General features: G+C 35.5%; 1 protein-coding gene across 4 annotated transcripts in view; it reads left to right on the forward strand.

Moving 5' to 3' along the window:
- Positions 1-26,337, forward strand: part of IFT80 (intraflagellar transport 80) — a 53,829-nt gene that overhangs the window by 14,409 nt on the left and 13,083 nt on the right. For all 4 annotated transcript variants that reach the window (XM_055723331.1, XM_055723328.1, XM_055723330.1 and 1 more), the window contains exons 6-12: positions 6,447-6,556; positions 7,111-7,200; positions 8,228-8,365; positions 18,271-18,450; positions 20,852-20,970; positions 21,837-21,911; positions 23,560-23,723. In XM_055723331.1, the coding sequence (XP_055579306.1) occupies positions 6,447-6,556; positions 7,111-7,200; positions 8,228-8,365; positions 18,271-18,450; positions 20,852-20,970; positions 21,837-21,911; positions 23,560-23,723 (876 nt within the window). The remainder of the gene's footprint in view (positions 1-6,446; positions 6,557-7,110; positions 7,201-8,227; positions 8,366-18,270; positions 18,451-20,851; positions 20,971-21,836; positions 21,912-23,559; positions 23,724-26,337) is intronic.

A 26,337-nucleotide genomic window follows, 5' to 3' on the forward strand; every position in this document is an offset into this window, starting at 1 on the left:
AATGCTATTTTTATAATCATAATTTCTGACATTTTTGTAGTATTTCAGTGAAGATACTGAGCCAGATTTTGTTTTTCAGACTTCATACATTGAGATCATGTGACCTTTTGACATTTTTTAAGAAACCACATGCACCTGGGTTTGGGTTAAATGTCAGACCCTTATCTCTTTCTGAAACAAATTATCTAAATTCTTTCAACCTGTTGAAGGCATTTTAACCACAGGAGTGAATGTAAAATATATTTCAGTTCTGTTAAGGAAGTTCATATTCAGATGTAATGTTTTTTCATGCTTATAATATAAAAAGATAAGGTAACTGAACTGTAATTTTTTGGAAAAAATGCAACCAAACAAAAAAAAAAAAAACCTCAACAGGTTGAAGCACATGCTCTTCACTATTTCTCAGTTGATGTGTTTCAAGATTTTTTTTTTATGCTTGATTGTGCTTATTTGAGGTTTGATGTAGCTTATAAAGTAAGACACGTAGTTTGAAATACGCAAGCTGAATTTTCATTGGTTTCTTAAGAGTTTCTGGGACAGTATAAAAGTACAGTTGAGTCTCCATGCAATAATTGTCGTCTTGTATTTGTGTTTTAAGATAAAATCCCTTGAAGCTCACAAACCCTTTAATCTTTAAATTTATAGGATCAGATTCCCGCAGACCCCTCTGTAAGCTACTTACATACCTGGGATCAGCATAGGATTCTGCAGAGATTGTTATGTTGTTTAAAAGAAGTATATCATGTTTGAGCTAATTTCTCACTTCCTTTATCATCTTTTTGAGAAATAAAAGGATTACCATTGCTAACATTCTTTCTACTCATTCCACTCTTTGTATTAGAAATAAATTTTCCAGCTCTTATCTTTGTATGATGGTCCACATGCCTATTCTATCTTTGGATTTTTATTCACTACAAAAACATGAACATACATTTTTCCCTTTTTTAGCATTTTCAGTACTTATATGGAGCCCTTGGCCACATGTCCTTCCATTGTGCTGATGCACAGAATAAAGTGTGACCCCATAGCCACTACTGCATTCAGCCTTCAGGTGTAATGTATTGCTTTTATGGCTGCATTGTTCTTTGAGCCTGATCTCACTTCTTCATCCTTAATTACCTTAATATACTTCCTTTTGTTCCTGTTTTTCCTTAAACTGAAAACTTTTTTTAAAAAATGCTGTATTTGCAATTCTTTGGGCTTCCAGCTGACATGGTACACTGGTATGTTTTGATGAGATAGGTTTTTTTCATGGATCTCTTTGGTATACGTTGGTAACCCACATGATTATGCTTGAAGCAGGATTTCTCTGTGTGTTCTGTGATGTATGCATTGCAGCATGACGCTGTGCTCAAAGTGTCTGTGTTCCTTCGGAGAGAGCCACAGAATTAGGAAATAAGGATGTACAGAGTATTGAAGGTCCACATTTGAAAGAAAAGATGGCTCTACCACCACAAATTTTTATGATGCTTTGTAGACTCTGACACTAAGATTGTTTGACATGAAGTCTGTAGCAGCAGAGTCCTTCTCAGGCCAAACATCCAGTTAGTAGGACCAGTGTTGAATTCACAGTTGCATAGTCTGTCCTGAAACATCTGTCTAAAATTGCTGCTGCTGAGGTTTGTAAACCACTGGCTTTCTAATCCTCGAAGTACTCCACAGAGTCAAAGGTATTGTGAAGCTGAAAATTAAGTAGAGGGTGGTTGTGCCTTCCGCATCACAATCAAGATTATTCTGCAGTGCCGTTTCTTTAGCCTTTCCCACTAGTGAAGCTGACAGCTTTGCTGACAGCTTTACTTATTCCAAGTCTGAGAATCTTCAGGGCAAGCAAGAAAACAAACTTCAGGGATCTACCCCGAGTATCATTATCCACCTCTTGTTTCTGTGCCACACATTCAACTGGTTTACCTCAGATGAATTTCTAGTTCTTCAGGTGATTTCTCTCACCTTTCTTTCAAATTCAGTTTCTCATCTAGTACTCTTAAGACCACATCTTTCTTGAGTGAGTACTCATCTTTCTTGAGCATTGCTGACTTTCTGATGGGCTTCCAGTGAGTAATATAATGAATAAGCACCAAGGAGTAATAGGAATAATTGGCATGTAGGTTGCCCTTTTGGTTAATGGAAGCAAAATTGCTACAGTTACAATGTAAACAGTTTAATTAGAATATGTTTATTGTGAGGTGGAACTTGCTTTTGAAGGGACAACTGTATTCCAAATGCAGCTCCTGTTTTTTTGTGCTGCCACAGAACAAAATAAAATTATTGAATTAATATTTCTACTCCTGTGAAAGTAAAAATTCTCACAAACTTACTGTTGTAATTACTAAAATACCTTCTGTGGCTGGAAGTGTCAGAGTGACTGCTCTGTCACTCCTGCACTCCACCTGAGCTCTTTCTCTGTTATATGCATTGTCCATGGGAATGATTCATTGGGGATGAACATCTGCGAATAGAACACTGGGATGTGAAGAAGTCCACCCTGTATGCTTAATGCTGATGTTCCCTCTCCAGGTCCCCTCTTTAGTTCCCACCCTTTCTGCTTTTCTCACTACTTTTCTCAGAGTATTTTTTCCTGAAACTGTTTATCACCAGTGCAATTCACTGCAGTTTGTACATTCTGCTGAATTTTTCTTTCCACAGCAATGCAATGTGTTGGCAGTCTTTTCCCAACCAAGTTCTTGTTAAGTGCAGAAGGAAATGAGTTAACTTAGCTCCTGCTGTTAAGCCCTGGAAATTGTGGTTAAGTAGTCAGCCATCATAAAAAAGTTAAACATTTGGTTTAAATAAAAAAGTCTTCTGATTGTTAAATCAGCATTAGAGCAGGACAAAAATTAGTTTATTCAGAATTTCTGTACAGTTGGTGACAGAATTTATGTCGTTTTCAACATAAATTCCTGCCAGTAGGAAAACAGCTAATGCCAGACTTACTTAATATATGTTGTATGTTTCTGTGAATTGTCTCCTATAATAGTTGACAACTTAAAAAAAGAAAATAACATAATTCTGTATTTCTAAGTAATATAAAGTAAATGCCTTCCTAAAAGAAAATCCATGAAGTACAAAAATACTTAGCAGCGATGACACCCTGTCTCAGTTTAGGGTTTGAATATGTGGAAGCTCTAATCAAGTTTAGTGCGCCGAATTGATTTGCTATAACAAAACCAGCTTCTTGTTCAGAGAGAAAATTCAAGAGTTTAAGTGGTAAGATATTAGGTGATTTTACAACAGTTGACATAGCAGTTCAATCAGTTAAGTATCTAAATTTCATCAAAATATTCCCATAAAGATATTCCTGAGTCATTTTTTAAAATGAAACTTAATATGCCAAATGTGTCTTTGAAAATTTTACACTGTAAAAGCATTTCTTAAGCCTTTTGGGGTTTTTTATTACCATAAATAAAAAAATATATTTAAAAATGGTTTATTTGGTCAATTTCAGTTTATTTGATCAATTTGACACTTAGCTATCAGCTGATAGGAGTCCCAAAAAAATGCATATCTCAGAATTTAGGATAATTTCTTTCCGTTTTCCTCTTCTAAAATTACAAAACTGTCAAATACAAACATATAGATTGTAACAGTTGCTTTTCCTGAGGTTTCTTGCTTCTCAAACAGAACTTTTGGGGTACAGGTCTAGTAGTGTTAATGTAGATGTGCCATTTGAGGTTCATTGGGCTGCTCTGCCTAACCTCCAAATCGATTCCAGAAGGACATAAATCTCCTTGAGATACCCGTGCGGACCTTACAGATATGACATGGGACCTGAGAGTACCCTCGGCCCATCACATCGCTTAGATGCTTGTGTTTAGATAATGGAATCATGTCTTCAAAGGCCTCTCTTCTGCCAGTGAGAATATTAAGGCTGTTAGAGAAAAACAGAAGCTTGAAATAAGCCATCTCTTTCCCATGTCAGAAGATACGGAAGCAAGTTTTACAAAAAGCAAAGAGAATGGGGTGACAGGGACTTACTGCAGTCTGCCTCCTTGCAGTTTTATATGCACTGTAATGCTGAGGCCATGCTGAAACTTGCGGTCCATTGCTACAGGGCTTTAGCTGTGACAGAAATAAATGTTTGGACATGCTCTTTACTTAACTTTCTTAGTTTTATTTGCAAGGAATCAAGTAGTGTAGTACTTTGATTCTTCTTCTTCTTCAGGGGAGACTAATCCTGTCAAGTACTATGGAAAATATTTGCATAGTTGGCAAGTCTCATTTTTTTTTCCTGGATGCTTTTTCCATGTAATTTTTTACTTTCTTCTATTTTCAAAAAAGGTCATTTGAAAACTTCAACATAACATGATCTTAAAATGGAACAGTCAGCTTTATTCTAGATACATCATTCTGGACTTTTCAGTCTGCAAAAACATGTTTTCAGTTAATTGGAAAAAATCTGAAGCCTCTGGACCACTCTTTCTGGGTTTATTTGTTATCATTTGTTTTGTAAGTTGCTTGTGTATGGGATGTTTGGGTTTTTTATGTGTGCAGCAAAACAAAAATATGTGTTTTGTCAGATGCTTAATTATGGAGCCTAAACATCTTGCAAAGAATAATTTAGATGCAATATAAAGCTTTTTCTGCCCACCTTTGCATTCAGTCTCACCATTATAGGTGCAAAGAATGATTTTCTGATGTCTGTTGAAAAGTGTTAGGATGACTGTTGTCATGTTGATTTTCTGTATCTCTTAAGTGACAATTGTGAATAAAATTGTGTCAGAGTATAAAAGATTAAGTAAATACAAAATGCAGCTATTACTATTCATTTTCTGGAGTTGTGTAACACTGTTCACTTATAAAAACGTTTACGAATTAGTAGCATGGTAAATGGCAAGAGATAATGAGGTTTGAGAAAGATGCAGCATTAAAAACACAGTATTAAAATAATAGGTGGTGACATGGTGAGCCATCTACCTGACTTGCCGGGCTTACTTTTAATACAGATATTTACTAGTTTTTAATTAGGATTGGTCAACATCACAGTCAGTGGTGTCAGCATCGGATTTAATCATGTAGTAGATATTCTGGCAAACAAGTTTGCGGGGATTTCATGGTAAACATGAAATGGTTTTGTAGGTATTTGTAGGAAGTGTCTACAAACTAAACAGAAAGAGAGGAGCTCTGGAGATTTGACAGCTGGGCATTGAAGGCTGAGTTTGTGGACTGATCAGTTGGGAAGACTTTAACATTTTAATACTGAATGAAAGATGCTGTAATGCAGATAGACCTTACAAGTAAACTGTCTGTGAAGGGCTTTATTTGATACAATAGAGAAATTTGTACCGATGGAAAGGACAACACAAATCTTTGCAGTGTCCCAGTTAATCATGAGCCAGGGGATCAGTATGTCAAGGTGGGAGAGGAGCACCTTAAAGGGGAAAGGTGACCCAAATGTCAAGGTGACAATGTCATCTTTTGCCTGACTGTATCTTGGAATAAATTGGTCAGATTTTTATTTTAAAAGTGAGGAAATAAAACCAATGGGAGTACATGCATGAGGTTCAGTGAAGCTGAAGAAACAAAATTGTCTGGTTATGAAGGTGATTTGACTGAAGAAAATAACTTATAAGAATAAATGTGGCAATTTTAATTCTTCCAGAGGTGGTTTGCTTTATTCTTCTCTCTCCAAAGAGAGCGTGAAATGAAAAAGCAAGTAATAAATGTGGTCAGAGTCTGCTGGGACAGACCTTGAAATAAAATCAGTAGGTCTTAAGTGATGCATTGACAAAATGGAGAGGTACAGTATGAGAAAATGAGATAACTATAGCAGTAGTGAAGTCATACACGTTTTCAGTAGGTAGCATTGGACAAGCCATCAATTCATTATTGTTTTTCATAGAGTTGATTTGTTCAGTTAAATTTAGAGTGTCTCCATTGAAAGTGGTAGGTGTTTGATGGTTTATTCAAGTGAATTTGTTGGGACTTCAATCTATGTATTTTTATTTCCTCAAGGAGTGTTGGAAGGGTATGTACCATGAACTGAAGTCTTCAGTTGTCCTTCTAGTTTGCATCTGTCTCTTACTGCTGTTCCAATGGCTGTCTGAAACATGAAGTGAACCAGTAAACATGGCCATAATGCAGGGGTCCTCAAACTACGGCCCGTGGGCTGGATAAGGCCCCCCAGGGTCCTCAATCCGGCCCCCCGTATTTACAGAACCCCCCGCCGCCCCCCCCCCCCCTCTGCTGGGGGTTGGGGGGGGGGAAACCAAGCAGCCGCAGATGACTGCCTGCCACTTCATCCACACGCCAGCCCCCTGGTTAAAACATTTGAGGACCCCTGCATGCATCAGACAAGTGTGAGGAACAAATGGTTGCCCTAGTTTGGCTTTCTCGCAGCCCTGAATTTTTGATACGTGATTTTAAGTAACCAGTTTGAAGTGGCTGTAGCAGTTTCTGCATAATTTCATCAGTTAAGTCATAATAAATATTTTCTTTCTGTCTGTCTACAGGATCACCAGTGTACTCAGTGGCCTGGGGACCTGATTCTGAAAAAGTTCTCTATACTTCAGGGAAGCAACTGATTATTAAACCTCTTCAGCCAAATGCTAAAGTTTTGCAGGTATCATTAATACATTAACATTGACTCATGCTTCCATGTGAAAACTTTTGTCAGTTATTTGGTTTTGCTGAGGAGAAATTGTGCTAAAATTTTCCATGCAACACGTGTACTGCTCATTCCCGACCCCCCTTTTCTTTTTAGTGTTCTTGCAAATAAGGAGCTTGTTCATTTCTCTAAACTGAGAAGAAATTGACAATTTCTGCTGTGGATATTCCTCAGGCATGTGATTAAGCTCATCCCTTTTTGTAAATAAACAAAAGGTAAAAAGATACAGCAGCTTTCCCCTTTTCATTTGTTACAAAAAGACAGAAAGATACACAAGCAAGGGTTTAGAATATGCTTTTGGTGCAGATTGTTATGCTTTCATTCTGCCTTGTTCAAGCTGTGTTTGATTTATTTTTCTGCAGAAGAGATGATATCCGTGCGTTTGTACTGTTGGAAACACTTGTCTGCATTGGAGTGTATGAATACTAGCAAATGATGAATGATAAATATTAAAAATAGAAGTTGTCAGACTTGTTGCATCTATGTTTAATTTTTTTTTTCTGTTTCAGTGGAAAGCCCATGATGGACTTATTTTAAAAACTGACTGGAACTCAGTTAATGATCTTATTCTTTCTGCAGGTGAAGATTGTAAATATAAGGTGAGCACTACTAAACCTTCTAAAGGAAACTAAAAAGGCCAAAAAAGATACTAGGCATTCTGACGTTTTCTGGTTTTAATAATACTTGGAAGCTCAAAATTAAATGAGAAGTCTTTCAGTTTTCAAGAAAAACTTGCTTTTTACGCTGTTGTATTGTTTTTAAATACACCTCTGTCTAGTAGCATAAAACTAGAATTTATTTTTTAAAAAATGTGGCAGAATAAAAATAGGTAAAATGCAAGTGAAACAACTGCGAAAGGAAAATATGCAGAAATACAGAAATAATTACTCGAAATAGTGTAAGCTATGACATATAGTGAAAAAAGTAATGACATACAAAATTGAAGGAGATAAAGCTACTGTTTTCTATTACAGGAGCATTAATGAATCCCTTAAGACATTTTTTTTTGTTAGTATACTCTGTATCCAAAATAGAAAGCACATATTGTGTTTCTTCCCTTAAGTAGGAACTTATTTTTAATTATATCATATGTTGGTTCTATCATTCTTTAAATGTATAATGGCTCTGATAAAAATATACACAATTAAGAAATTTTTTTAAATTATCAAAGTGTTAAAATCAGTTTACTACACTGTGAATTGCTTCCTGGTATTCCATTGATTTCAATCAGTGAGAAAATTTCTTTGGTCTGGAAATGTGCAGAGGTGCATCACATTGTTGGGAAACAAGTGCAAATGGAATAAACCTTGTGGTTATTTTACAGACTTACAGTAATTTGCATGAAACAAAGCTCACTAATTCAAAATATTTTCTAGAGAATAACGTAACATTTGCCATAGCAGCAAATTCTATTGCATTGAGCAAACAATATTTATTAGAACAACCTTTAATGAAAGTTAACTATAATATATGTGATTTTTCTAGTTAGGCTAAAAGGCACGGAAATAACTTAGAGAGTGTATTTGTGCAAATTCTGTGATCTTGAGGGAAAATGATAGCTCTAGAATAAGTAAAGGTATGCCCAAACTGTGTTCATATAGGTATATATTTAAATTTTTTTTAAAGGTTTGGGACAGTTATGGACGTCTGCTGTACAGCTCACAGCCCCATGAATATCCTATAACATCTGTTGCCTGGGCTGTGGATGGAGAATTATTTGCTGTGGGGTCTTTTCATACTTTGCGTCTATGCGATAAAACTGGGGTAAGTAACAATTCTGAGAAGTAACAGCTGTGGAGTTGTGCAAATTTATTGATAATACAGTAAATACTCCTGAGGATATATGTGTACAGACGGGTATTTTTATTAGCAAAAACTAGTCGTGACTTCCAGCACTTTTCAGCTGGGTGCATCTGACTAAAATATTGCCTCTATGCTCTGTTTAGCTGCACTTCTAAATAGGCGTTGGGTTGGATACAATTTTTTAATACTATTTTGCCTTTCAGGATGATTTTCTGTGCATTTTTTAGCTTTTTTCCTTAAAAACACAAAGACTTTAAAAGCATCTCATGTAAGACCATCATAAATGCCATTGTTATCTATAAAAAATCAGGCGTGTGTAGCAATAACCTATCTTTAAAAAGGAGGTAGAAGAACAATGTCCTGTGCTTTTACTATTTAGCTTTTTTTCTTAAAAAATACTGAGTTGACAAGCACATCTCGTGAGAGGATCACAAAATGCAGTTGTCAGGGGTCAGAAATTATAAGGCTAAAGCAATAGTGAAGAGGAGCTAGGAAAATATTCATGCTTCTACTTCTGATGGCTAGACAGCACAATTTTTTCAGCTAAAGACATACTTTAATGGTGCCATCAGAGTGTCTCTATTACTTCTTAACTGTTGTGAGAGAAGAAAGGCTCCTAAAGGAGATATTGTTGAGCTTTGCTCCCAGTTTGTTGTTGTTGACCTAGGGATTTTTTCAACTTGGTCTCCAATTAAAATTAATTTAATACAGTTTCATCTACCTTCATTGGTATTTTAAGTTAGCCCAGAGCACTAATTGTCTCTGGATTTCCTGTGGTTCTGCAGCTTTTTCTTCAGACTCATGTTGCATTGAACCTTGCTGGTTTGGGACTTTTATTGCCCCACTCTCTACCTCTTTTCTTGCTGTGTTTGTTGCTTTCTTGCTGAGATTGGGAAAACAGTGTTTGCTGTGGTGTTTAGCCATCTGCAGTAGAGTTCTCTTTACCATGAACTTGGACTATGCATTTTGAGTATTTTTACGTTCATGAAGGAGAGCCTTTAAAAATTACATGAGAAGAGGCATGCAGGATAAGATCTCTGAGTCTTCATATTTCACTTCCTATACTGATTCTGGTTTCATTGATCTTCAACGGCAGAAGTAAGTGTAAGCTAGGTGTTAAATTTGAAGTAGGAATTGCTTCTATTTTCTGTGCTGTTTCCTCTTACTTGGTTTAAAAAATTCCTATTGCTACTTAATCTATATAAGTAAAATCTGATGATAACTGTCTTGAAAGAATAGTACTTGATGCAATTTTCTTTTGGAAACTATTAATTTTCCAGTTTTATTTTGATATCTAAGGAGATTTTTATTACCTGTGTGATACAAACACAGCAGGAAGTTAAAAGAGTAAAGTAGTGAGTGGAGCTGGGGCCTGAGGTACGAGCTTGTGCAAAAGATAGGGGTAAACTCACACAGGTAAAAAATATATTTAAGTAGTATAAAAGATAATGAAGTAAAGAAGGTATTTTCTCTCTCATTGGTATAAGGCTGGAGAGCAGATTGCAATTTCCATCATCTAATGTTTTTCATCATTGTAATTATTCTTTTAAAAGAAGATATGCCTTACTGTTAGATTTGTCTGCCTTTGTTCAAAATTTAGATACTATTTCTCTTTGCGGAAGAAAATGGATAAACTGTCTCTGTGTGTATGGTCATAAAGATTGTGCAGTCATGGGTCAGCTGCTAGAGGGTAAGATGCTCAAATGGTTGTTAGGTGGCTACATCACCGGTGGGGACATTTTTTCTTCTCCCTGGCATTCTTTTGGTTGGGTTAGCATTAGGCCTTGAGCGTGGGATTTTGTCATTATCTTTACCAGCTGGGTGCACATATCTGCTGATATGCTTGCTGCTTCCCTTAGCAGGGTCCTTTAAGATTGCCTGAAAGCTTTTGTTCCAGGCAAGGTAGATAGGAAGATTTTTCTCCATTTTAATATGCCACTGAAGTCCACTTAAAATGTAATTAAAGAATGTTGCCTTTCCATCTCCCTATATAAATATGCTGCTGTAGAAGTGTTTATATATATATACACACACACCACATTTCACTTGATGAAGCTGAATAAGATATATTTATGTGGGTATAATCATATATGCATTGGACCAGGTTATATTCAGACTAGCCATTAGTATTTTCTTTTCAAAACAGCACTTTAAACCATGCCTTCTTCTTCCACAAACACTTTTCCATCTCCTTTCTGAATATTGTTTCTGAGTATTGGGAACACTGAGCTGTATAAGCAAGTGGTAAATGGAAATAAATATGCTCTTGTATGGGTGAGGCCAACAATTTAATTTGCATTTTTCACTCACTATAGATTTATGCTTCAATGTGGCAAGGACTGGTGCAGCAGAAAAGGAAGGAAAATACTAGATTTCTTTTTTCTGCTGTCATGTATGCTGGTTTGTAGCATATAGCTTTTGTTCCTGATCCCTAGGGCCTTGCTGTTCTTCTTTCTAGTTATTATGTAATATAATTTACTGTTAAGTATGGTTCCAACTCCTGCTAGCTGAAAACCAGTAATTTATTAATCAGCATTTAATATTGAACAAGCTTGTGGACTTTGTTTGAAACTTTAATGCAGATAGGTTTATTTTTTCATAAAATTAAGGGTTCTTTTACCTGGTTTATTGCTTAACTCTTAAAGAAATGAAGACATATACAGTAGCTAGTGCCAGGTGCTTTTGTCTGTTTAGCAGCTAGCAATGATGATTTATTATCTTTAAAAGTCATGATTTTTCATTAAAGTTTCTTTCCTGACATTGAGTGTAAATAGTTACTAAAGAAGTAGTTTTGCTAGTATTGAGGGAAAAGGAAGAATGATTCACATACCACCAGAGTGATGGAGTTTGAAGAGAACCAGACCTGGCTTTTACTGGTCAACATAGACATTTTTATTATGTCTGATGTAATGGAGCTGTATTGGCAAATTGCTCCTCAGGGAGCCATCAGGCAATATATATATATATCATTAACTCTTCTCTAGCATATGTGTTCAGTTTCGGGACATAATTATATTAAATTCTGTTAGGGTATGTTCTTTTCTCCTTTTCTTTCTACTTGGATACTTTGTTCTAATAGCTTCATGTTAAAAGAAAACTACAAACCTAATAGTAACTTCTGGAAGTTGTGTTTCTTCATTGAAAAATCACTTTTGCTCTGACAGCATTATGTATGTAAAAGAAATTATTATGGCTGTCCTACAGAATACCAAACAGAATATATTTAATGTTGAAATTTGTTGTCTGCTTTAGTGCCCATAATCATTAACCCTGCGGAGAGTGCTAAGATTAGTTTTAAAGTATATATATTGAAATGTAAAGGTGGATGTATTGATGGATAGACTTTAGCCTTCCTGGTGTTCACAGCTTTTCAGAATCTAATCACTTGGAGGGCAGTGCTTAAAAGTTCATTTATGTAAGCTATTTCCTGTGGCTCTGCATGCTTCCCTTGACATTACTGATCAGGTCAAAATATTTACACAGTAAAAGATGGTAAGAATGACTGAAATTCACTGATTTCCTCCTTCCCCACTCCACTCCCACGTAAGTATCTTAGGAAATGGACTGTACCCATCTGCTCCAAAGACAGGTTGCTTTCCCAGTGCTGTGGAGTGTAAAAGGATAATCAATAAAAAACTTTAAAGTGAAACACTGGTCAAATTAATCCTTTCAGAATTGCCAACAAAAGTTAGCAAATATGGACATCAAATTCGTATTTTAATAATGCTAAATGCATTTATGCATTTGTTTTGGGGAGGCCTTTTAGCTTTTTTTTCGTTAATGTTTTATTTACCCTTAATGGGGATTGATCAGTTTGATTTGAGTTTTGATTGTCATTTTCCAAATTAATCGTGCTCTTCTTGTTGAACGTTTTTTCTGGTGATATTTATCCACATTCTGTTTTTATAAATAGATAGATGTTTGTTTGACTGCTAAATCTTGCCCTTTGATTCACTTCTAACTTGATTTCATCAGTATGCTTAAATTCTTTGTGATGAAAGCAATTCTCCACCTAAATCTGTAAGTTCATGCTTTTAGATAATCATGTAAATTCCACAAACTTTCTCTTTTATTGCAGAATGAATTGTGGCCATTTTACTAGACTGGTAGTTTGCATATTTGACTGATTCTGTTATATGCAGCTTTTTATATTCCATGGCTTGCTCCATGGAATGTCTAATTTTGCTGGAAATTCTACTAAAAACATTTGGAAAACTTAATAACATTTAGGGAATATTGCCTAATATCTACAGAAAATGAAGGAAAACATTCTGCAAGTGTAACAACTACTCTTCACCCACCACACCATTTAAAAGAAATATGATTACAGTGCTATGGGTAAAAAATACTGAGCTCTGTGGTACCGTGTTTTGTTTCAGCTTTTTCTCAAAAAGATACAGACTGAACTTAATGACCAGGGTTGGTCACATATTTAGCAGTGTTTGTCCTTTTTTCCTAATTTTTTTTTTAAACTATCAACAAATGAGGGGGAAAAAGCATCTAAGAATTTTAAAACTACAGTGGTAGCAGGTACCTACAGAGAAGCTTTGAAAATAATTTAAGTGTTTAACATTAAAGCAGTGTTTTTCATTCAGGACAGTAAATTGTGTTACTAATGTAAAATTAACATTATTTATCCTTTAAATTAACATTAGCTATTGTACAAATATGAAAGAGAGAACAAGATTTTGAAAGTCAATGTATACAGTGCATGTGTTTTCATATTATTCTGATAGTGCTGAATTGTCCTAAGCTAGATCACTATGAAAAAACCCAAGCAAATCTGTTTTCTATAGAGTTACAACGAGCTTTGATCCCATTACATTTAGTTTTAGTCATGTTTCACAGACATATGCATTTGGCAGTGTAACAAAAATAAGGGGTTTTTTTCCTGCGCTGTCTCTATTTCATCTACCTTTATTAATAGTCATGATCCTGAATTCTTTGTAGGTCAATAAAAGAAAAAATATTACAGATAGGTTTCCTATGGAGTTATGTTGTTGACCAATTCTTTCCAAGTTGGCATATTTGAATTTATTGGAGTGGGCTAATGCGACTTCTGGAAGAAAATGAAAACATGTGCATCATCTATGGAAGTAATAATCTATTTAAAGAACTACATCAATGTTTCATTTTCTAAGGTTAAGAATTTATAGGGGACAGTTTGTCATCCTATTTTTAGTTCTTGGGTCTAATAATTATGAGAATGTGCTTGGATTTCAGGAGAATTTTAGATATCCTCTGTCTGGCTTTGTTCTTCTAATACGCAGCTTAATTGATTTTTATAATCTTGTAAGTTTCAATTTGCCTTCCATTACATCAGAAAATTAATTTTCTGATTAGAAGCTTCTGGGAAGTTTGCACTAAAGTGTCAGCTCATCATGTAGAAGTAGTGAGAGCCGATTGCCAGCTTTTAGTGGATGTTCAGACTAATGTATTTTCAGATGTCAGCTACCTCTGCACTAACATGAAATGCCCCGTGGAGCACAAGGAAAACTAAGCCTTCAGTTAAAAATAGATAGATCAATAGATCAATAGATCGATAGATAGATATCCTTGGTTTCAGAGGACCTGAAACTTTCTGTGTCAGACTTGGATTGGAGGCTGGTTCCAGCATGCTTATCTTGGTTTGTATCAATTAGGGCATAAAAGGACGAGAGCATGTATTTAATGTTAGTCTGTTCTGTGCTCTGATTCCTGGAATGGATTGTGGGAGAGATTGCACGTTGTCTTTTCATAAACAATGGTGAAATTATTGGCAAAGACTAAGTCAGTGGATTAGGTATGTTGTGTAGGTTCTGACATCATGAGGAGGTACAGCAGCATCAGCTTTAGTTCAGCTTACATCAGCATTCCCCATTCAGAACTCCACATACTGGTGAACAGCTGAAACAGAGACCAGACAGTAACAACCAAGTGTCATTTGTACAGCTGACATCTGTATTACTCCTATAATTTAAAATATAAGAAAATACTCTTTCTTCACTATCTTTATTTCAGAACCTTTATGCTGTGGTATTATGTGGATGACCTTTCTTTATTTATTGCATTCAGTCCAGAAATAATAACTAACTAGATCCTTCATACTGAGTCTCAGAGCATCAATATTATAGATTTGAAAGACTGTCCTTGTTCCTGGGACACAGAATTCTCTGAATCTTCTCACTGAAATAATTTCACCGACATCTCAAAAGCCTCCTTGGTTTCCATTTATGGAAGTCAGTTTTCAATGACTACAGTACTTCATCTTTTTTACTACATTGTGCAATCAGAAAAGGGAAGCTTAAGTTAAGTTATTGCCTTTATGTATTTATTTAATATAATGAAACTTTTATAACTACTGTTTTTGTTCTTGAGTTGATTTCAATGAAAAATTAATTATGACACAGGAAAAGTGTAAGGTAAACAGTAATACCAAAGTATAACATTGCAGCTAATATTAGAACAAGGTTCATACAGTCATTCATATAATATAGTAGGGATATTCATACCCTTTTTTTCATTTTCTTTTTTTTTTTAACTTGGTATATCTAGGAAATACATAACAGCTATTTTTTAAAAATTGTTCCTATTTTACAAGTGGAGAGCTAAATTATTTTTATTATGACATTTTGTGTACATGATAAATGTAGCAGACATCTGCAGGGAGTATGAATCATTGGAGTGGTCTGAATTATACTGAGAGCTTTAAAAAATAACTGGAAAATAAAACTTCGTAATTGCTTTATAAATATATTTTATTTTTTAAAAAAACTGGGGTTTAATCTGGATATATTTATTGTGTATTTCAACTACCTGGAAAAAAAACACTTCTGGATAGTTTGGTTTTTTAAAAAAGTAGTTTTGGAAATGTATCCTCTCGGAGCTGCAGCGTATCCGCTATGCATAAAAAAGGTAGCACCAAAGCCACATTCTTCAAGTTCTCTAAACTGGTTCTTAGTGGATGGCTTGATGCCCCTTTATTATTCATTCTGACTGATGGGTAGATTCTTGATCAAAGGGAAATGACCTTTGAAACAGCCTTGTCTGTTTGGGAGGATCCCAATACTGAGTTTTGAAATAGTACTTCTTCAAAGTGTTCTCAGATAGATCACATCTGGCCAGCTGTGAAAAATATGTCTCAGATGTAGGACATTTAGAGCATTCTCTGAGTGTGCTTGTTACAATCATTTCTCCTACAACCTCAAGAGCTTACTCATTTGCCATATAAGGATGTCAGACATAGTTAAATATTATGCTCTTAATTACTATGGAGTGTTTCATACAGTATTTATCCCATTGAGACAGAAGAGTGTGTTATGGACCTTTCTCCAAAAATTGCAATTGCCTTTCCCAACTGCAGATCATATAGGCAGTAAATGGCGTGTCTGTCAGCCAAGAGGCATGGAAGCTGAAGCCTTAAAATTGAGTGCTTGAAACTGGAAATTCAGTCAATGCTGACATTGTCTTTTGCTCACCCTTATGCGTGTAGGCAGTAAAAGAGCCTTAACTCAGTAGGTCATCTTACATAGTATTCTGCAAATCATTAGTGTGACTGGGAGGTTGAATTTCATCCCATTGTGTTTCCGTGCTGTTGAGCATTTAAGTATGACACCTTTCTTTTACTGTAATTTTTGTGATTTCATTTCATATAAATCACATGAAGACTTTGTGTGAAGGACTTAGTATTTCTTGGGGTTTATGTGTACTGCAAAAGAAATCAGAATATGAAATGTGTTAGAAACATTAGGTGAGTATTTTCTTCCAACTGTCTCCCCTTTGGTATAATATCATGTATCCAAAAGTCATGAGAATCCAATGTCTACATTTAACTTCAATCACATGTTTTTTCTTACTGATTTGATTCTTAAGATTTTAAATGTATTTGACTATTCAGGTAGTTCTTCAAATGCTGAATGTTTTTTAAAATATTCCATTGCATAGTTCTGGAGAAGTGATAGTTGATATTTGCTTTTTGTTTTAAAATCTGATTTAATGTCTTCCTCAAAGTCCATAAAAAGCTTGTTTCATTTGTTCTCATCCACTTTCAGAGAAACGCTTGGAGATTTGGGATGATTTGTATGAACTGTATTTCTGAGATGCAAGAAATAGAAAACAAGTGTCTTGGTGTGAAAATTCTTCTAGTTTTTGACAAGAATGTATTAATAAGGATCTAGCTAACTTTAGATCCCTCATACATAAGTCTGGGGGAATTTAAGAATAAAGTTCTTCACTAGAGGAAATTAAAATATTGAAAAAGAACAAAATCAGCTTTAGTACTAAATGTAAGCATTTCTTGTAACTACATCCATGGTATGAATCAAAAGGAAAAAAGCAAATGCTAGTTTTTATACCTCTTCCTTGTTCTTTGTGCTAGGGGGATTTATAATTTTATTCTTCACAATGCTAACAGAGAGAATGAAAATATGGGAGGGAGATATCAAAGGATAAGAAATGACGTGCCGTTTCAGCAGAACACATGCTCTTCTTTTGCATTCACATTGCACTGGAGCAAGCGAATCCGTGGAGCCGTGTGGGTAGGAGGGGGGGGCAATGTGCCCTGTGCTGAGGCAGGCAAGGAATTAAAACGTTCAATGCAGCTTACACCCTGTCATTAGAGAGTATAAAGCTCCTTTTTTTTTATTTATTAAAATCATCTTGTAGCAGCCAGCCCACGAACCGCTGTATAATCTCTACTGTCATTTCCCGAGGCTGGCTAGCCGCTTGGGCAAAGCGGTGTCTCTGATCTGGACGGCACTGCAAGCTCTCAGTCACGCTGCTGTCACAGCTTCCTGCTGCCCCAGGAATTTTGAGCATCCATTTAAAAACCAACAAACCAAACTGATACTTTAGTAGAGGTAGATCATGTAAAGAGTAGGAAAAGGTGAAGGAAAATGTTAGCTGCAATACCGCAGAAATGCATTATGTCCTAGTGAGCCTTTCCACCTTACAAAATCCCAGTTACCAGGAAAAAGTGCAGTGATGCCGTTTTGCCTACTATTTGAATTTCTAGCTGCGTAGGAAGGCAGGTACACTGCATACTTACTTTGATAATAAGATTCTGAACTATAGTTATTTGACCTGTGCTTCCACAGCATTAAACTGTGATACTCCTCTGTGAGCACCTCTTAATTAGACTAAAATGGACGCAGCACACAAAACTATTGCTCCTGGTTCTCTCCAAAGCTAGACCAGATGTCACTACTTTGATTGCAGTAATGTTTCAATTTTTTGTTGTTATTGCAAGCATAGCAGCTGGAAATTTTGAATACATCCTTCCCCTGTACAGTAACAACAGAGAGTGGAGAAAAAGGTGGGCAAGGTATCAAGCTGTTTTTTTATGTTAGGAGGAAAACAGTATACAGGCATCGCTTTCAGAGCTTTTCATAACCCACCAATGTCCCATTGTGCCTTGTTTGTACTGACTGGTTTTGCCCAGGGCTTGATGTTTCTATATTCAGGAGCTACTGTCAACCACAGCATAAACTGAATGCATCACACTTCAGACCGTAAGCCTGTTGCACTCCTGCAACCAGTATAATTGTTTCTAAGTATTCACTTAATTTTTAGGTTGTGATTGCTTAGATTTGTGAATGAATGAGTACGCTTTAAATGTATTGTGACTAGATAACTTTTACCTAATGTACTTCAGGCATTGTGACATTCTTCATTTCTGCTGTAGCTAATGGTTTTCTTTTTTGTATCCCTGTTTTTCAAGAGTTGGACTTTAGATATCTAATCTCTTTGTTTTGCTTATTCAAACCACAATAAAAAGTTAGTTCATTGATGTGTCTTAAAAAATGATCACCCTGCAAATCTATTTATTACAATAAATCATTTCCAGAAAGTACCAAAAAAATAAGAAATATTTTCTCTTTTTCTGCAAGTGGTCATATGCTTTAGAGAAGCCAAATACTGGCAGCATATTTAATATTGCTTGGTCTACTGATGGCACGCAACTAGCCGGAGCATGTGGAAATGGACATGTCATCTTTGCCCATGTCGTGGAGCAGCACTGGGAGTGGAAGAACTTTGAAATAACGTTAATTAAGAGGAGAACCATGGAGGTAATTTTCACAGTTCAGAGCTGTGCATTCTGATTGCTAGCTTTCTAAGGCTCTTTTTAATACAAAATGGGCATTTTTAATCCTTGATAAAACATTATCCTTTTTTTTTCCCCGAGTGCATATGACTGAAAACATTTAAGATCATGAAATGGCCAAAGTTAGTAAATGGTGTAAATAATTATTAGTTGTGGAAAAGATCGGATCCATGTAAACCAAACCATGCCACCAGATGGACGAGAACTACATAACTCAGTACTTTATCCTCCAGAAAAGTGCAAAGCTCATTTAAAAAGCATGTGAAATTATCTGTGAGAGGCCACGTACAAAAGAGAGATGATACCAAGTATAATGAAAATGTTTATCCAGAAAACAATACAAATACATTGGCCAAAACCAAAGCGTCGTACTAAATAGCATTACAATAACTGTCAGCAAAGATGAAGTTGCATAACTGAGTGTAGGTAATACAGAGGAGCTTTCTTCACCTTATCTGCGTTCATGAGTTGTTGAGGTACTGATGCATTTTGTAGTAGCTGATGCTTTAATAACATTCAATGTATCCTTGTTGTTAATGATGCTGTGATGAATGTTGCTGTCTTACAGCATTTCCAGGTAAATTTGGTTTCTGACTATAACTGTAAAGAGATGTAACGTGCTTTTCTGCACCACATATTGTATTGCAGCCTAGATTCAGATCTTCCAAAACTACAGAAATTTGTCATGTATCATATAACATACATCAGGTACCTGCATGGCGCTTCCAGCTGAGTGCTGAGCAACAGGCATTGACCTCAGCGGGACCTGCCAAGTCTCAGCACTGCTGGAAATGAAACAGGCCCCTACATGTGGTTTCTGGAGCTTAAGTTTAGGATCCTTCTTTTGAAAAATCTTGGCCTTAATCCACATTTAGGTTACCAAATATCTGGGAATTAAGACAAAAATATGAATTTTTACCTTCTAATTTGTCCTCTGTGTTCCCAGACACTGACTCACAACATTCACTCTCTGAACACTGGGATAATATAAGATTTCCATTCTTACAAATTTTCCAAATTACACATTTGGTATTTGACATCAGGCCAATATTTTCAAAACTGAAGTCAAGTTCCTAAATTCCTAATTAGACCTTTAAATATTTTTTGGTCTTGATTCTTTTAATGTTGAATATGTAATTGGGAAAAGTTGTAACAACAGAAATGTTGTATTACAATTTGGTCCGGTGGGTGGGATAACATGAGTCAGTGTCTGGGAACACAGAAGACAAATTAGCAGGTAAAAATTCATATTTCTTCTTTCATTCCCAGACATCGACTCGTAACAGATGGGCTCTATGAATAATCTCCAGGGTGTTTGAATATGCAAACAACTCAGGAAGTATAGCTAATTAACCCTGATTCAGGACTAATTTTTTATTTTATTATTTTATTTAATTCCTATATGTTTATGTAGGAAAATATTACCTACAAAAAAGTTCTAGATGCATTCTTTTCTTGAGTACTACAATAGCTAAGTTAATTACGGATGTATCACTGCAGCGGACATAGCAATTAATATGTCTTTGGAAATGATTTCTAGGCTTTCATAATAATTGAGTTCAGTCGTTGTTTTGCAGTTGGTTGCATAATGGCGAAAATGAAAAAGTAGTTACCACCCTCAGAATGGTGACATCTTAAAAAAAAACCAACAAAGAACAGCCCATAAGCAAACAAAAAAACCCTGCCATAAGAGACCTTCTTAGATTTTAGCTGCCTAAAATCTTCAAGCTCAGAAATCTGTGTTGATTATAGGCAAACTGTGATTTTCTTGAAACGTTGTCCTTTGAGCGAATTTTCACAGAAATGGCAAAGGCGCAGCCTGCTCATCAAGGCCATCTCCTAAATTTCCCTTACTTCAGAGAGGTAGCATTAAAGTATATGCTAGAGCTGTTCAGCATCTAGACAATACATCTTTATCCAAATCTTGGATATTGCTGAATTGTTTTGATGATAGAATGATGGGATCGCTGAAGTGTTATATTTCAAATGTTTAAATAATCAGCAACCAAACACTGAGTCTTAAAATGGGAACTTTCAGACATCCTTGAGCTCAGATGATTTTTCTCAACTTCATGTATAATATTGTTCTTATACCTTATGTATTCCAAGTACACATTTATTGCTCCTTTCTTATAAGGAACTCCATCCAGCTCTTCAGTAATTATTCATTGTTTATTCAGACTTTATTGAACCTTAGAGTTTAAGTTTTTACCAGTGCTGTTAAAGGGCCTGTTCCCACGTAGATATGTTCTAATTGCATATTAGTATCAGCATGTACCTAAAATAAGAAAGAAATATGGTATTTCACTAGTTAGTTTTCATTTCAGTTATTGTGTGTTTATTTAACAAAATTTTCTTTTGATTAGGTGCACAATGTTATTAATGATGCGGTAGATTTGTTGGAGTTCCGTGACAGGGTTATTAAGGCCTCTCTGAACTACGGGCATTTGGTTGTTTCAACTTCTCTTCAGTGTTACGTGTTTTCGTAAGTAATACAAATCCATGAAGCTTTCTCAAGTTTATCTGTTGGAGACTAGGAGAAATTTTATTTGAAATCCAGCAGTTAACTTTTATTTATTTATTTATTTAAACGAATTGAAATATTCTATGGAACCTAGCATCATCTACAATGAAATGTATTAGAGTATAGTTGCCCTCCCCCATCATCCTTTCTTTCAGCTTCTTGCTGGTGCCATGACTGTTCATTTTGCTGCAAAAATTTGGCAGGCTTTCCTTTCACATAGAAGCTGCAGGAATGGTGACTGGATGTAAATGTATTTGTGCCTCCACCTAGGGACTCCTTTTTTTGGATTCTGCTTCTGGCATGCCATTATTTTGGAGTAGAATAGGAATGATTCAATCCTGCATCATGTTTTAAGAATATGATATTCTGTTTCGTGTGCAGAAATTTAAAGTTTACTCCTAAAGGCACTTATCAGTGAGATGTTCAGTGAGATGATTAATTCTGAACAGTAATGCAGCCTGTAGTAGGACACATGAGAGGGACTGTCCTAACTCCAGATCACTGTAAGAGTTGAATTGCGATTCAGAAATATTTAAAAAATGTATTTATTTCATATAAATATGATTTTGCTGTTTAGTAAGACTCCTAGGTTAGCTGCTCTAGTGTGAAGGGATGCAAAAATGAAGGCAGAAGTGTTATTGGATCATACTGCACAGTTATCAGTGTTGCTTGGCTTCCTAAATGCTGTTTTCCTTTTGAAAACCTCCCTTTTTAGGAATATTAGATGATTAAAATGTGTATGCTTTACTTAGTGAGTTAAACTTTGTATTTGCAATGATACGTGAAGATTAGCATTTTTAACAAATGATGAATTATTTTTTTTTCAGTACAAAGAACTGGAATACACCACTGATCTTTGATCTGAAGGAAGGAACAGTTAGTTTGATTTTACAAGCAGAAAGGTAGGTAACTTCTTGTAATGCTCACTATTAGATGTGAACATGCATTTCCTAAACTTTTGTTATAAGTATGTAATGAGATATTAGGAATAGACAAAGAGTACACAGTATCGTTGAGTAGCATGGAAAGGCTTAGCTGGTATGTTTACTGTAGGTCTATGATGGTGGTAATGAATCTTTTAATACATTATGTATTTTATACTCTTATTTATGGGAGAAAGTAGAGCTGACATCTGGGGGTTTTTTATGTTTTATATTGCTTTTTTGAACTTCTATATATTTTTTATAAATTATCTTTGGTCTCCAGATTTTATTAAAAACATTGCCAGCTATGCCAAATAAATAGTTTCGTTTTTCTTTATTTGTATTTTTAGTTGCAACACATTAATATGTTTTCCTCCTCTGTTTAAAAAAACTTTAATCTGTATTTCCTTTTAAAAATCATTTGTCAAAGAGATTATTACATATGCTTTTGTTTTAATCTGTATTTCCTAAAAATTATTTGTCAAAGAGATCTTTACATATGCTTTTGTTTTATTCTGTATTTCCTAAAAATCATTTGTCAAAGAGATCTTTACATGTGCTTTTGTTGAAGTCTTTCAAAGGACTAAGAATAGGAGTCAAAACTCTTGAGTTTTGGTTGTAGTATTAATTTTTGTGGACAAATATTGTTGGACAACTATTTCTACAAAGTGCAGCACAGTGCTCACAGCAATTTTGAATGCCTTGAATTAAACACGTATGTCCTAGTCTACAAAGATACTGCAGGAGAGAATGGGTAAGCAAGTGGACAGGATTTTGAAGATCAGTTTCTAGACTTGGAGTTTTGTGCTGCTGATTAAAAGAAATTTTGAAAATGTGGTACAGATTCTTTGGCAGTGTAGGTGATCCACAGAGACAAACCTAAAAATTAGGTAAAACCAGGCTACCTTTACAGATATATGTGCACACAAACAGCGGTTCATTTGGTGCCAGTGTTTGGTAACATTTACAATAGCTGAGGGTCTAACAACTGGCTTGTTGTTTATGGGTGTGTTTTTTGTGTCTTTGAACTAGAGATACCGTATTTACCAGTTATACAGAACATAAATAGTTCTACTTAACAATAAAAGTTTGCAATGTGTTCCTGCAAATAAGTTATTTTTCACTGAAGCCATGCATCGTGAGAGATGGTGATCAGTTCATTAAATGTCTTCTATTTTCTGCACTCTATAATCTAGTCACACTGAAGAAAATGGTACAGGTAATACTATTTCAAAGCTAGCTGTATACATTAAAGCTGTTTCTCACATACATTCATACACACAGCATCGTCTCATGGGGTGATGTGTGGGGAGTAGCATCTTACAACACCCTGTCATCAGGAGTTACAAGATTTAAATCCTGTAATATCTTAACAGATAAAGTCACAGTGATTCCAGGTAATAAGTATTTTTCATGGAAAAGATAACATTCACACTAAAACTGAAATATTCCATACAGAGCTTTCAGAATATCAACTTTGAAATGTAAAGTTTAGAAATTATGTATTTAACTGAAAACAATTTCAGGATGTTAGACAATTACCTTCAAACTGTTGAAACTATAATCATGCTTTTCTGCATTTAATTATTTACTTTTTGTTGGTGGTGGGTTGTTTTTTTTTTGGCAGGCATTTTCTCCTTGTAGATGGTGGAGGACTTTATTTATATTCATATGAAGGAAGATTAATTTCCTCTCCAAAATTTCCAGGAATGAGAACAGACATTTTAAATGCTCAGACAGTATCTCTGAGTAATGATACTCTAGCAGTAAAAGACAAAGCTGATGAAAAGGGTAAGTTCTCTGTTCTAGTAGTTCCGTGTTTACTAATAATTCGTTATGAGGCTTTCAACATCTTTGGTACAAAAAAAAAAAAAAAAAGCACAAAGCATAAACAATTTATCTGTGATATAAAGACAATATTTATTTTTAAAATGTATTACAATGATTGGTCTCGCTTAACATCGATGATAAAAGTTAGAGAATGATATATGTCTTTGCACTTCCAGTTGTGTGTAATGCATCAGAGAACCATGGAATCTTTGCATTAAATACTTGAACGGTAGGTTTTCACTCTCTGACATGATTTTTCTAAAGAAGTAACTCAGCAACTTTTTCTGCTTGGCTGCTGCTCTTAGAAGCTACCAGTATATTAGCTGTGATTAATTTTAGTTCTCGGGTGTTCTTTGCTTTAGTTTTTTTGGGTTTGTATCTTTACAGCACGTAGGTTTTATATGCAACTGATATGGCCATAGGTATGAGGCTGTGATGTACTCTGTCTCAGTGCTGTCTTCTTGAAGAGTTTTATTCTCTTAGCTTTTGTATTTTGGCATCAAAAGCACTGTGATTCTAAACCATAACATGGCCAAATGAGCTTCAGGTAAGTTTTTGCATTAACGAATGGTACAGGAATATCTGTTTGTCAGTCAGCTCTTTTCCTTTGTTCTCTCTGTTGATGCAAAGCTGTGAGTTTACCTGTGCAACAATATAAATTTAAGTGTCTGCTGGAGACAGACACTTCCCTTGCTGGAAAAACCCACAGCGCTGTGACTTTTGACTTCGTAACTGTGCCATTTATAGGCCATACAAGGATGACAATAGAGGGCTGGAGTGCTATCAATAGCAGTATTTCTCCTGCGATACAGCCAGTAAGGGGATTACCGGTGGGAGCAACTGTGCGCGGGAGGTGCTGTTATTGCAGAGTCAAACAGTGAAAACTTCCTGCCCGTGGTTCCAACTGACACTCGCTCGATCTATTAGCTATAACTCTGTTACCCTAGTATTAATGAATAGATTTTAAACAGATTCAGAATTTTAAAATTCTTTGTTCTGCAGCAAAGAACCACCATATCTATCTTCTTTTTGCCATAGAAAAAAGCCTTTCAGTGTGAAGTACAAAAGAAGATCCTGGCAGGGAGTTAGCCCTTTAGTACTGATTGCATGGTAGTTTTCTCAGCATATAACCTGCAACTTAAATTACTTGGTCAATGAAGAAAACCTTTATAATGATCTTTTAAAATATCCTCACCCAAACAAAAGAAAAAGTAGGTGAGGTTTTTCTCACTTCCCTGTTACAAAGCATTTTTGCTACTCTGTACAACTGAAGAATGTACAAGAAAAAAAAATACATTTTATCTTTTGTGTGAGAACAAATACTTTCTTTCATTTTGAGTAATTATTTTTAAGAGTAGTAGCATTACTAGTATGTATTTAATTTTTGAGGAAAATTACTTCAGAAAATGTTATCATCAAACACGAAGACATTAGATATCTAAAACAGCTGTGTAATAATTAAAATTTATTTTAATCAGCAAAAATATATTTCAGTGTAAATTATTAGGAGGAAAGCAGTAGGATGCAAACAAAATCTAAATGGATAAGTAAAAAGTTGTATTTTATTTCTGATCTTTTCTTTTTTACTCTGTGTGTATGTCTATTTATATTACATGAGTGTATGTATATTTGTATATTAATACATGTAACACGGGGACTTTATACTTTTGCTGTAGTGACACCTTGATGTAGTTAGAACAAAAGCAGTAGAAGTACTTTCAATAAGTTGAGGTTATATAGAAAATGTATCCATAAATATTGACTGTTCTCTATATGCGTGCATATTTAACGTTTCAATGGCAAACTCACTCTCTTGCCCTGTTCCCCTGCCTGTCTTCCTGAGCAGACTGAAGAGCATCTCCATCTCCAAACCTTTCTCATTAGTGTCCTGAAAATCTTGTGAGCTGGTTCTGCATGCAGGGTAATCTTCATCAAAATTGTAATTTACAGAGGCTGGGTTTCTGGCTATGATTTCAAGATAAGCTCTCCAAATTATTCTGTTGATAGGAGCTTCCATCAGGGCAATGAGTAGGGGTGGGTTTTTTTTTCTTTTTTAGATACAAGCCCCACTAGTAGTGGTAAAAAGCCTGATAATATGCCAGCACATGGGAAAACAGATCCTTGGCACAGGAAACCGCGGCTTATCTAAGCCTGTTTATCCTTCTCAACTCACCCCAGCAGAAGCCGTTCTTTTTTTTCTTTGCCCTGTTTTGAGGGCAGGTCTGTTTTTCATAATGCACTGCAATATAGAAATATCTAAGATAGCTCAGTTTGATGCAGGAAGCAGTTTACATGTTGTAGCATGGAGCTCTCTACAAGCTAATTTACACTGAAACAGAGGACGCTATCACTTGCTGTCCTTCAGTGTTTTTACTTGGATACTCTTCCTCCTTCAGCAATCTAGAAAAAAGGTTGGTATCTCTGCATTTACAGTCCTTCCTCAGTCTCTAATAAAGCTGGAAGAGGGAGGTGAGCCTGTTCTTAAAATGGAGCTGCTCACCCTAGGAGCAGTTATTCTGTCGTAAGAGAACACGTGTGTTAAAAGGCACACAGTAGCTGTTCTCTTTCTCTGAGT

The sequence above is a fragment of the Falco cherrug genome, chromosome 11, assembly GCF_023634085.1.
Source record: "Falco cherrug isolate bFalChe1 chromosome 11, bFalChe1.pri, whole genome shotgun sequence".
Lineage (NCBI taxonomy): Eukaryota > Metazoa > Chordata > Aves > Falconiformes > Falconidae > Falco > Falco cherrug.